General features: G+C 37.8%; 2 protein-coding genes across 4 annotated transcripts in view; both read right to left on the bottom strand.

The window, feature by feature from the left end:
* Positions 1-1,453, bottom strand: part of mfsd3 (major facilitator superfamily domain containing 3) — a 64,521-nt gene extending 63,068 nt beyond the window's left edge. Inside the window, exon 1 of one of the 2 annotated variants that reach the window (XM_061906787.1) lies at positions 1,301-1,453. The gene's annotated coding sequence lies outside the window, so the exon portion shown is untranslated. Of the gene's footprint in view, positions 1-1,284 lie in introns of both variants that reach the window. The other variant, XM_061906786.1, reaches the window with a different exon arrangement.
* Positions 1,454-7,750: 6,297 nt separating this feature from the next.
* Positions 7,751-13,450, bottom strand: part of anxa1a (annexin A1a) — a 12,912-nt gene continuing 7,212 nt past the window's right edge. For both annotated transcript variants that reach the window (XM_061906782.1, XM_061906783.1), the window contains 6 exons: positions 13,052-13,131; positions 10,394-10,538; positions 10,230-10,325; positions 10,081-10,139; positions 9,866-9,988; positions 7,751-8,232 (listed from right to left, as the gene is read on the bottom strand). In XM_061906782.1, the coding sequence (XP_061762766.1) occupies positions 8,173-8,232; positions 9,866-9,988; positions 10,081-10,139; positions 10,230-10,325; positions 10,394-10,538; positions 13,052-13,131 (563 nt within the window). In that variant the 3' untranslated portion in view covers positions 7,751-8,172. The remainder of the gene's footprint in view (positions 8,233-9,865; positions 9,989-10,080; positions 10,140-10,229; positions 10,326-10,393; positions 10,539-13,051; positions 13,132-13,450) is intronic.

The following is a 13,450-nucleotide window of genomic DNA, read 5'->3' as shown; positions in this document are numbered from 1 at the left end:
GGAATATGTACTGTACTGTGCAATCTACTAATAAAAGCATCAATCAATCAATCAATGACAACTCTTGATGGTACAATCCATTCATCACGTCACAGACAACGTCACGCTAACATCACGTGACACCTCTGATGAAGGCTGCAGAAGCAAGGTAGCCCAAACTTGTCAGGTCCAACACTTTTCCTTACTAGCCTATAAAAATCAACCGTTTATAAATAGTTAAATGTTGTTACCCACATACGAAAAACGAGCAGCACTCTTTGAAACAGAATGTGGGCATACTTTTATTTTGAAGTGTCTCGTTTGGTCTGTCGACGGATGTAAGGAAGCTACTTCCGCATATGGCCAACGAGGTATTTGTCATTTGTTGGTATTTTACTTTGTAAAATGTTTGATCCACATGCTGTGCATGTTATTATTTTTACGTCTGTAACATGCTTTATTTAATACAGTTTTCACGGTGAATTTGAAGGGAAAGGAAGCCTTCAAATAAATCAGTTCAAGAAAGCCATTGTTTCTGTGCTATTTGGAGGGAGTTACACTTTCTAACCTTACTAATGCCTTGCATCGTCTATATTAGATATATAACAACGGGCGGGTGTGGGTTTGATGAAATGTTGGTTCGGGTGGCTGGCGGGTGGATGACGACTTTAGTGATGCGGTTGCAGATGATATAATTGCCTATCCGCGCATCTCTAATGTCCACACAAAATCTAGCTGTCAACACTGAATATTACATTGTTGTATTTCTTTTCACAGTTTATGAACTTAAATTCATATGTTGTTTTAGTATTATTCAAAAAATATATTTACAAAGGATTTTTGAATTGTTGCTATTTTTTATAATAGTTTTAAAAAATCTCACGTACCCGTTGGCATACCTTGAAGTACCCCCAGGGGTACACGTACCCCCATTTGAGAACCACTGCCATAGTGGATCACGTGATATGCAGGCTTCATGACGCTGACCTTCTCACTGAGCTACCATAAAACCTAACACTCTTGCCAAACTGTGCAAGAGCAAACATCATCAAACCATAGAACAATTTCATGTTTTATCAATGCCTAGCATTTAGCGTTTTTCGGACGCTTTACTTTTGCCGAAGCCGTTACCGTATCATTTCCTTAGCCACCGTTAGCTGTCATGCTAAAACAGAAAAGCATGTCGGTTTTAAACACACACGCACATCTTGTAAATATGATTTCGTAGTTTTAGTCGCTCCGTTTGTATCCTTCATTAACTCGACATCTATACATTTATACATTGTTGACATAAAAGTCCATTACCGTAGCGCTTGCTCACCGTGCCTGCTCTGATGTTTACAGTGGAGGTGAACGAGGTTGCCAGGTGGGAACGTTGCAATTCTCCTTTTGCAATGTACAACAAGAAGGCGCCTCGTTATTCATCCATCCATATTCTACTGCTTATTCCCTTTTGAGGTCGCGGGGGGCGCTGGCGCCTATCTCAGCTACAATCGAGCGGAAGGTGACGTACACCCTGGACATGTGGCCACCTCATCGCAGGGCCAATAGTATAATATCTGGCAACCCTGATTATTTGACCTTTCAAAAACTGCGAGTAGAATTCACATTTCATGCAATGCGTCTATGACAATAGTGGCTTTGGGGGCTGCTGTGTGGATTATATTTATTTCTTCTTTCTTATTAGTTTATTTCGAACATGACATACCTACAACATTATACACCAGGCCATTTCATATCATTTCACAATACATCATGTCCGAAAAGGAGTAGGAAGAAGCAAAGCTTATCTAATCCTACCCCTTTCCCACGTCAGATAGTTTACAAATATATACATTCATTCACTGGCCCATCCATCCATTTTCTACCGCTTATTCCCTTTTGGGGTAGCGGGGTGGCGCTGGCGCCTATCTCAGCTATAATCTGGCGGAAGGCGAGATACACCCTGGACAAGTCGCCACCTCATCGCAGGGCCAACACAGATAGACAGACAACATTCACACTCACATTCACACACTACAGCCAATTTAGCGTTGCCAATCAACCTATCCCCAGGTGCATGTGTTTGGAAGTGGGAGGAAGCCTGAGTAGTGAAGTGAAGTGAATTTTATTTATATCGCGCTTTTTCTCTAGTGACTCAAAGCACTTTACATAGTCCATCCATCCATTTCTACCGCTTATTCCCATTCGGGGTCGCGGGGGGCGCTGGCGCCTATCACAGCTACAATCGGGCGGAAGGCGGGGTACACCCTGGACAAGTCGCCACCTCATCGCAGGGCCAACACAGATAGACAGACAACATTCACACTCACATTCACACACTAGGGCCAATTTAGTGTTGCCAATCCACCGATCCCCAGGTGCATGTTTTTGGAAGTGGGAGGAGGCCGGAGTAGTGAAGTGAATTGTATTTATATAGCGCTTTTTCTCTAGTGACTCAAAGCCCTTTACATAGTGAAACCCAATATCAAATTTTTTACATATAAACCAGTGTGGGTGGCACTGGGAGCAGGTGGGTAAAGTGTCTTGCCCAAGGACACAACGGCAGAGACTAGGATGGCGAAAGCAGGGATCGAACCTGCAACCCTCAAGTTGCTGGCACGGCTGCTCTACCAACTGAGCTATACCGCCCCCGATATCCGGAGGGAACCCATGCATTCACGGGGAGAACATGCAAACTCCACACAGAAAGATCCCGAGCCTGGGATTGAACCCAGGACTGCAGGACCTTCGTACTGTGAGGCAGATGCAGGGGGGTGAAGCCCCATTCACTGACCTTTACAGCAAAATAGCCAAAGGACATCTGTGAATGAGTAACAAAACAGTTTTGTAACATGTAGTTAATTAATTCAGTCATTATTAAAATACTGAGATGAAGAATATCTTATTTTCAATAAGGTTGAAAGTGTTTCTCATAATTCTTCTTCTTTGTACTTTGTAAGCCCTATTAATTTGAACAGCCTCTTAAACTGGATCATATCAGTACAATGTTTAAAATATTTACTTAATCCATTCCATAATTTAATTCCACATACTGATATGCTCAAGGTTTTAAGTGCTGTAAGTGCATCCAAAATATTTTCCTCTAAGGTTATATTTCTCCCCTTTAGTTGAGAAGAATTGTTGTAGAAGCATTTGAGTCCCACCTTAAAACTTATTTGTATACTCTAGCCTTTAAATATACCTCCTTTTTAGACCAGTTGATCTGCCGCTTCTTTTCTTTTTCTCCTATGTCCACCCCCCTCCCTTGTGGAGGGGGTCCGGTCCGATGACCATGGATGAAGTACTGGCTGTCCAGAGTCGAGACCCAGGATAGACCGCTCGTCGGGACCCAGGATGGACTGCTCGCCTGTGTATCGGTTGGGGACATCTCTACGCTGCTGATCCGCCTCCGCTTCCGATGGTTTCCTGTGGACGGGACTCTCGCTGCTGGCTTTGAACTGAACTTTCGCGGCTGTGTTGGAGCCACTATGGATTGAACTTTCACAGTATCATGTTAGACCCGCTCGACATCCATTGCTTTCGGTCCCCTAGAGGGGTTGCCCACATTTGAGGTCCTCTCCAAGGTTTCTCATAGTCATCATTGTCACTGGCGTCCCACTGGGTGTGAGTTTTCCTTGCCCTTATGTGGGTTCTTCCGAGGATGTCGTAGTCATAGTGGTTTGTACAGTCCTTTGAGACATTTGTGATTTAGGGCTATATAAATAAACATTGATTGATTGATTGATACATTCTTTGGTAGCAGGTTTATAATTTGCTTTGTACATCATTTTAGCTGTTTGCAATTTTACCAAATCATCGAACTTTAATATTTTTGACTCAATAAATAAAGGGTTTGTATGTTCTCTATATCCAACATTATGTATTATTCTAATTGATCTTTTTTTGTAACACAGTTAACGAATGTAGCGCACATTTGTAGTTGTTTCTCCATATTTCTGCACAATAACTCAGATCTCCCGTCCAAAGGCAAAACCCAGTAACTCAATTTTGGTCAAAACTGAGCTGATAATCATTTTGGAGTTCCTAGGTGATATGCTTTACATTAGTGTATGCGATATTGTAATTTGTTCCGTAAGTAAGCTGTTACGCGCATGGCAGGACGTAGCAACTACCACATAACCACGTAGATACAACAGAAAAACCTAGTATCTCAAGGGACCAATCGAAGCTTCTTTGTCAGTCGCCTTATTGTCTTTAATGAGACATTTGCACGAATGGGGGCCGACGGTCAACCTGATTATGTGATATTATGGCACGAGGGGATATTTGGAAGATTTGCCCAGGACGTTGCAAGCACCTTCATTAAATGTATTGTTCTTGATTCTTCCCCTAGCATACTCTTTTGGGCAGATAACTGTGGAGGACAAAATAAAAACTGGACGCTGTACACGGCTCTTGCCCAATGTGCAAACGCAGAATGGGGCCCACCCGAGATTGTAATAAAATATCTGGAGAAAGGGCACACGTTCATGAGAGCAGATTCAATCCATGGCTCAATCGGCAAGAAAATGAAAGCTCAAGAAAACATCTATACGTTTGATGACTTTGTCGATCTTTGTAAGACAGCATCAAGATAGATTGGTTTTCCTTTGTTTTCTCAAAATCAGCTAGACGTGAGTTACTAGGTTTTGCCATTGGACGGGAGAGATACGGTAACACTAGCGAGCAGTAGAGAATATAAAGTGATTTTTGGCCCAGGACGTATTTTGCTTTATTCATTATTGAAATGTTTTTTGGCCACCTTATGTTGTATGTTTTGTATATGAGATTCCCAGTCTATTTTATCATCTATTAATAGTCCCCAAAATTTGGTTTCTTTTACCCTTTCAATATCTACTCTGTCTATTTGTATTCGTGTCTGATGCTCTTTTCTTCTGTTACCAAATAGCATTATTTTAGTTTTACTGAGATTCAAAGATAGTCTGTTTAGTCTATTTAGTACAAATGCATTTTTTATTTTATTATTGCCCTGTCCAGCTACTCAGGCAAATCATATTGTTGATGTAGATTCCCATATCAGCTGTACAACTTTACTTTACAAAAGAGAAGTGAGGGATACTTCTCTTGTTGCCTTATAAGTATTTGACTTTATGAAATGGATTTATATTATTATTGTGCAGAAGCAGGAGGGGAAAGAAAGAGGGACAAAAGAAAGACAGAGAGGGAAATTGCAGGGACAAAAGGGCGATAAGACAGAGAGACAAAAACAGAAAACAATAACAAAACAACATCAGGAGATAGGATATGTACAAATATGATGGTAAAAGTGAGAGCAAAGAAGCAGAAATAAATCATAATACAGAAAAATAAGACAATGAACATTATTACACTACAAATGGAGCAATACAAATACCAATAAAAATATTACTATTGATATGGATAATAATAATAATAATACATTTTATTTGGTATTGCGCTTTTCAGAGTACTCAAAGACGCTTTACAGGATCAAAAAAATAAAATATAAAACAGGGCTTCACGGTGGAAGAGGGGTTAGCTCGTCTGCCTCACAATACGAAGGTCCTGAGTAGTCAGGGTTCAATCCCGGGCTCGGGATCTTTCTGTGTGGAGTTTGCATGTCCTCCCCGTGAATGCGTGGGTTCCCTGCGTGTACGCCGGCTTCCTCCCACTTCTAAAGACATGCACCTGGGGATAGGTTGATTGGCAACACCAAATGGGCCCTAGTGTGTGAATGTGAGTGTGAATGTTGTCCGTCTATCTGTGTTGGCCCTGTGATGAGGTGGCGACTTGTCCAGGGTGTACTCTGCCTTCCGCCCGATTGTAGCTGAGACAGGCACCAGCGCCCCCCGCCACCCCAAAGGGAATAAGCGGTAGAAAATGGATGTATGGATGGACAGGACAATAATAATAATTACCTCCATTATCAACAATACATATATGTAATGATAACGAAGTACAAAAGAAAGCAGATAAATGGAGGGGAGGAAAGAGAAGCCAACTGTATTAACCTTGTAGATTGTTATAGTTGAAATAGGTTAAGCTTTGTCAGTGTGCCGTGTGTCACCCAGTTTCCCATAGGGCAGCAACGTTAATATATGTTTGATGGAATGTGATTGTATGCATGAGTGTATGTATGTATGTATGTATATGTACTTGTATATGTACAGTATGTGTACAGGACTGTCTCAGAAAATTAGAATATTGTGATAAAATCCTTTATTTTCTGTAATGCAACTAAAAACATGAAAATGTCATTCATTCTGGATTCATTACACATCAACTGAAATATTGCAAGCCTTTTATTATTTTAATATTGCTGATTATGGCATACAGCTTTTTTACTTGGTCTGAGGAAATATTCTAATTTTTTTAGATAGGATTTTTGAGTTTTCTTAAGCTGTATGCCATGATCAGCAATGTTAAAATAATAAAAGGCTTGCAATATTTCAGTTGATGTGTAATAAATCCAGAGTGTATGACTTTTTCATGTTTAGAAAATAAAGGACTTTATCACAATATTCTAATTTTCGGAGACAGTCCTGTATATGTATGTTTGTTCAGTGAATGTATATGTACAGTATGTGTAAATGTATTTTGTACAGTGAATGTATACATACAGTATGTGTATATGTATGTTTGTACAGTGAATGTGTATGTACAGTATGTGTATATATGTATGTTTTTACAGTAAATGTATATATACAGTGTATGTATATGTATGTTTGTACAGTGAATGTGCGTGTTGATGTACGGACTTTGAGTGTGTGGATATGTACTGTATTTGTGTATGTATGTGGGAGCGTAGGTACCGTACAAATGCATTGAGAAAACAAGGCTGTTGTCCCCGCGCCCCGACTTCGGGTAAGCAGAAGACGGATGCATGGATGAAATAATCAAAATTAAATTAATATGTCAATCTAGTATACTGTGTTTAAAAAGTGATGACACTTTATTTTATGTAGTTTTTTCGGGGGGTCAACACTATGACTGTGGTATGCACATCTGCATCAGAGTCAGCCCTTTGAGACACTCGTGATTCAGGGCTATATAAGTGAACTTTGATTGAATGAATGATTGAGGTCAGGGTAAATCTTAATTGTTCCGTTATGGAAATTTATCTTGGGCATTGTGTTATGTTTTTGCTTCATAAGGTATAAAGAACACAGACATTAAAATAAACATTAACAAAGCATGGCTAAAAACAGGAACTATAGTATATAAAATGGCAACAAAGAAACATGCAGAGACAATATCAAGTGCCAAAAAGGTGCTAGGTGCTTGTGTTCATTGCACATTCCTTTTTTTGCATTGTTCAACCGCTTAATAGAAGCTGGGATAAATGATAATTTTGGTACAGGAATACAATGTCTTCTTCCTGATGGGAGAACTTCGCATTCTGAGGAATGTGGATGAGTGGAATCTGAAGATATTTTTGTTGCTTGTGTCATAAGTGACTGGTTATACAAATGATCTAAGGACTCAATGTTTCATCTTCATTGCTGTGTTGTGCATGTTTTTCAGTTGTACGGTTATGTTGCCCTCTCACGTCTGTCTACTTAATATTCCTCCCATATCCCAAAAATGTGTGTTAGGCTATAGTGGAAGACTCCAAATTACTAGTTGTATGTCTACATGTGCACTGCTGTTGACTGGTAAGTGGTAACCAGTTTAGGATATAGCCTGCTTTTCACCTGGAATCAGCTGAGATACACTACATCTCACACATATGAATGGTTGAATTGTGTCTGACAAAGTCTTGAAGAATAAAAAATGTGTTTAAAAAACAAACGAAATAACAACACTCAGATAGAAAAAAAAAGCTTTTATTCGCAGGATGCCGAAGCTCCTTCGGTTGCACGGGTGTACAGATAATGGTCACATATGAAGAGGATTATTTTCGCTGCTGCGTTGCAATTCTTCTTTTCCTTCAAGCACCAGTTATCACTCTACCTTTACAAGACAAATGATCAACCGGTTGGATAACTCATATGTATGGCAAGGTAAGAGTGCTTTGGGTTTAAAATTAATTAAAAACAGTCTTAGAAAGATAATGTCTGCTGAGGCAATACTACAGTAATTTGGCATTAGTCTTTGCTCATTGCTGTTATTATCTAATATTTGTCATCATGCATGACAGCAGGTTACTTGACACAGCTGGGCATTGGACGCAATTCTTCAGCTACATGACTTTGTCAGCTGTATGAGAACTCATAGTCAGTAGATGAGAAATCAGTTTTCACTCCCGCAGAGAGCCAGTAGAATCTTTTCATAGTCTCCTTTAGTGTCATCCTGGAAAAAGTAATCAAAGTTTGAATATTGGAACCTCCATACGCTCCTCTGTGTTGGCAACATAAGACAAAATAGTATTTACAGTGGTACCTCAACTTAGGAATGCCCCAACCAAAGAGTGTTTTAAGATAAGACCAGTGTCTCAGCTAATCGTTTTGCTTTAAGCTACACACAAAATTTTGAATTACAATCAACCCGACCATTAGTTGCGTAGCAAATATTATAGTGAACCCCGTAACATCCGAATAAAACATCTGGTCTTACTCACTAGCATTGTTTTATAGCTAGAGACCAACATACATTTGTTTTCCAACCATAGGAAGGTAGAAGACATGTGAAAGACCGTGCTGAGAAGAAGTAGATTATATTCATTGAATTAAATAAATCAAAAACATGACTGAGCATATCACAAAATTGGCAAAGCAATTTCAGCATAGCACTGCTAGTATGCACCCTACTGAAGCAGAATGAGTGTAACGCCAGGCAAAAATGTTTCAATATTTGAATGATAGCCTTTCGTTTATGAAAATTTGGAAAAGTTTCTGATAGTGTGTTTCACAGAGAGGCAGCTAGAAGGAAATACTGTAGACATTTGCTTCCCAAGGGTAATAAAGCGACTGTAGTTGTTAGGAGTAAATTGTATATTATTGTTTTTCATACAATATTTGTTTTGTAAAAGTTAGTTTTTCCTATCAAAAGACATGTTCCATTTTAAAATTGTGTGTTTTTGGAGTGTGGTGCAATTAATAGTTGACTCTGGCACCTCCGCGGCTCTTTTCGAGTATGGTAAGTTTAAGGTCTTTAATTATTTACGAACAGCTTTACATAAAATATGCTGTTCGAAAAGCCAACATATTTTCTGGTATCGATAAAATTGATTAATTACATTTTAAATTAACGTTAGCTCGATATATATCTACTGGAAGGCCAACGAGCCAAGCACAGATAGATTTTATTAGATCTTAGAAATATAAATCGATGTATGATCAATCAAAAAGACCAGTAATTTTAATTAATTTAATTGACAGACATTGATTTGAAATACATGTGTTTTGAGTTAAGAGCTCTGTCACAGAACTATGGAAGTATTATTGTAGTAAATTTTTTTGAAAACGTGTATCTCAATCTGTACATGTCTAACACTGTTCACGTGTGCATGTACTCCTGTGTATATTTGTATATTAATCTGTGTGAGATCAGATCCACGTGTGTGTGTTTTAAGTTGTCTGTCCGTATTATGATTTGTCTGTGTAAAAAAATATCTGTATTTCGAGTGGCGTGTAAGCAAAAAATAATGCGTGTGCACGTATTTACATGTGTTTGAAGCAGGAACGTTTGTACACGTGACTTTTGCGACACTTCCGCCATGTACGACAAGTCTGTCTGTATAGCGATTTGAACGTGTAAAAGGATTTGTCTGTAACTCCTCCTTGCCATTGCTAATACTTACTATTAGTTGGCACAAGATGGATAAACAGACACACAATAATAAACAGACATGTGAATTGGATTACACACGCACAGATTAAGTTACATGTTTGCAAATATTTTGCTACAATGATACTTCCATACAGAACTAATTAAGTTGAGATACTACTGTATGTGCATTTGGTGATATAGAGAACTATCTCACCAAAATATCCTGGTAGAGTGTTTTGCCGTATTTCTTCTTGTACTCCTCCTTGATTAGTTTCATGTCTTTTTCGGAGCGGCTCACCATGATCCGGGTAAGGATGTTTTTGCGAGTTCCGGATCCCTGAAAAGCAGAGAAAAGCCCAAAGAGAAAAACACAGAGAATAAGAAGGTGATGTCCTATTTTTTGATTGTGCATGATATGAGGTACAATACCTTCATGGCCAAGTAGAGCCTCTCAGCAAAGAATGCAGGCCTGCTCCCAGCACACTTGACTAAAGTAAAAAATGCATACTTTAAATATGTGTCGGTGTATATTCAGGTAATTATTGTATGTTTCAACATAAGATTGTGTCTTTCTTTACCTACTGCTGTGAGGCAATTCTCAATATCACCCTTCAGCTCCAGGTCAATTGCTTTGGCGACGTCTATTTTGCTGTACTTGGAGTATCTATCAAACACTGAATGATGATAGAGATGAGGCGAGTAAGACATACACTAAGAAGACAGACACTGCAAGCCAACAGACCTTGACGGAGATGAGAGGCACTCCTGCTGGTGAGGATTTCTATGAAGACAGAGCAGTCTTTGCCTTTGCGCCCCTCTCCAGCCTCATACAGGGCCCTGGCATCGCTGTCAATCAGCTGATCACACACTCCCTCAGTGCGGTTAGCCTGTGATGAAAAAAAAATCTTAACTGGCTCAAACTACATTTTGCTATAATGTTAACGGTCATTCATAGTGATAATAACTTAAGACATGAGGTCGTTTTATATAACAGTAGAAACAATGGGAAACTTCACCCAAATAAAAAGTTGTTTAACGTTTGTTTTCTGTTCTAATATGTATTAAAGCTTACAAGAAATCATCTTTATAACAGACGAGTTTTGGTTAAAATAATGCCTTTAGGAGGATTATGTCCCTCTATACACAATACTGTGCAGGTGTCCAACCCTTCTAAAAAATCCAAAGAAATGCTGGGGCCACTTGGATATTTATAATTTTGTAGTAAAAAATATGTTATATACACCTATATAACTGTATTTGCTATTTTTGTGTGATTTTATTCCTACAATGCAGCACACCCCTTAAAAACACACCTTAAAAATCCTCTATTGCTATGAAAAAAATATAAAAAATGTTTCACTAGGTTTAGTTTTAATGATTTGTTTTTGTAAGGCTGTCAAAATTAACTAGTTAACTCATGTGATAAATCACAAAAATTGATCGCATTGTTCATGTACAAACTTAAAATAATAATGCAATTTATTTTACCTCTCCAAGCTCTTTTGGCTTAATATGGTCAGTGATCAGATGTATGCAGAAGTCATTACAAAAATGAAAGAGACTCCGACTGATGTGTTCTCTGGCAAAGTTTTACTCCAAAATAAACTCTGAAAAAACTATTGATAGAACTGTTTCCAAGTTTTGTGTAAATATATTACATGCATTCAAGTAAAAATGCCCCTCAATGACATTCTGACAATAAAATGGCATTTGTTTATAAATCTTTTTTTTTTTCTTAAGAAAATGTAATTAATCACCTGTCAATGCAGAAAATAATTTCGCCACATCTAGTGTGTGTGTGACAATCATTGGTACTTTAATTTTCAATTAATCACGATTAATCCAAATTCCCAAATGTGATTAATTAGATAAAAAAAAAAAAAAAAAAAAATGACAGTCCTAGGTTTTTGCAATGAATGATGATTTGAGACAAATTACTGATTCTTGGTGACTTTACAATATGGGTCAAAAATGCTTTCTGAAATACCGTATTTCCTGGAATTTCCGCCGGGGCGCTAATTAATTTAAAACCTCTTCTCACTCCTGCACCTACCAAAGGTATGCGGTAAAAGTAAGCATGCGCTAAATATTTTAAAACCTCTTCTCACTACGGCACTTACCAAAGGCATGCAGTAAAAATTTGAGTGTGATGTAAGCTTGGACCTTAAATCCTACTGAATAGCTCTTAATCTTCTTCCCTTTATGCGATTTCAAATTACCGGTATTGAAATCAGCCTCCTTAATTTTGAAAATGATGACAAAGGAAGTGTCACCCGTGACATCACGAGTTTGACCAGGCGGTAATACTAAGCATGCGCTAATTATTTTGCGAAGCGAGTTTGACCTGGCAGTAATTCAAGGCAGGCGCATACTATATGCCCTGCGGCAATTCAAGGAAATACGGTATATAACATCTTCCTTCATTTCATTATCATTCTGTTTATTATTGTCCTAAAAGTATTATAGGATAGGATAGACTTTATTCACCACAATATTGAAATTTTACATGTTGTAATAAAAGTAAAACCTAATAAATAAAAAAAGCTCAAATGAGTAATAATAATAACAACCACTATTCCAATTATGCACATATACACTTATTACACACTATGTACACATACTATATGTTCACCCATATAAATAATAATATTATTTGTAATAATATTAAGCATCATATCAAGAATGTATATTTTGTGTATAGTGGTGTCTTTACCTTCTCCGCTAAAAGGCTACAGACTTCAAATCAAATCAAAACAGATACAATAAATATGTTTAATGAAAGAAAAAATTGGCCTGCATGTCATCTTAATGCCATTATTATTATTATTTTTTTTTATCCTGCACTACCATGACATACTGCAACGAAGTTTCGTTCTTATCTGTACTGTAAAGTTCAAATTTGAATGACAATGAAAAGGAAGTCTATTAATACAACTATTTCAACTACTTCTCATTTTATGACAGCTGTTTAATCTTTTATTCTACTTTTTATGTTTTCGGGCCATTAAAAAATGATCTTTGGACACCCTTGGTCTAAGTATTAGTTGATAATGACTATCAATCATTATTGTAATTAATTATTGAACGTGGCATGTGGAACTATTCTGAAAAATGTAAAGAGAATAGGAAATAGTTTTCATTGCAATGCAATCTTTTTTTCTTTTTTACAATGAAATATATTGAACTGGTCAGCATTGTAATTGTCAAATGTAAATATTAGCATGTGTGATATGGAGTTTGAAAAAATCCTTTCACTATAGTATTAACAACAGGGGAGTGGTATGTTTTTTTAACCTAAGACCATCCTAGAACATTGAAAGAAAGGCTTAATAAACAACATCCGCCTCAAACATCCTGTAACAATAACATAAAGAGGGGCAATATTTGGCCTCAAACATACCTTGCAGAGTGTAAGGAGTGCAGTCCTAAAGTCTCCGCTGGTGTCAGATCTGACGTCTTCCTCCAGGTCCTTCTTATAATCTTGCAGATGACAAACATTTTAAACAGTGTATTCTGAAAAGTTTTAACCTCCTTTCATACAATACTGTGTAAAAGTCTGAGGCGTTTTAGCCATAACACAATGACCACATACAGTATAACTACTACTATGTATGAGCTTGAGATGTTCCCATCAGGGTTTTATGCTGCTGATTCTGATATCGATCATTCATGAGTAAGATCAGCCAAAATCAATTCAAATCACATGTATTAACTGTAATTGTTTCAGTGTATTTATCAGAGTGCTATTGCCAGTTTAAAGGGGAACATTATCACCAGACCTATGTAAGCGTCAATATAT

Source organism: Nerophis ophidion, linkage group LG07 (genome assembly GCF_033978795.1).
Source record: "Nerophis ophidion isolate RoL-2023_Sa linkage group LG07, RoL_Noph_v1.0, whole genome shotgun sequence".
Classification (NCBI taxonomy): domain Eukaryota; kingdom Metazoa; phylum Chordata; class Actinopteri; order Syngnathiformes; family Syngnathidae; genus Nerophis; species Nerophis ophidion.
Note: the sequence above shows the minus strand (reverse complement) of the source record. Positions and strands in the feature narration are given on the sequence as shown.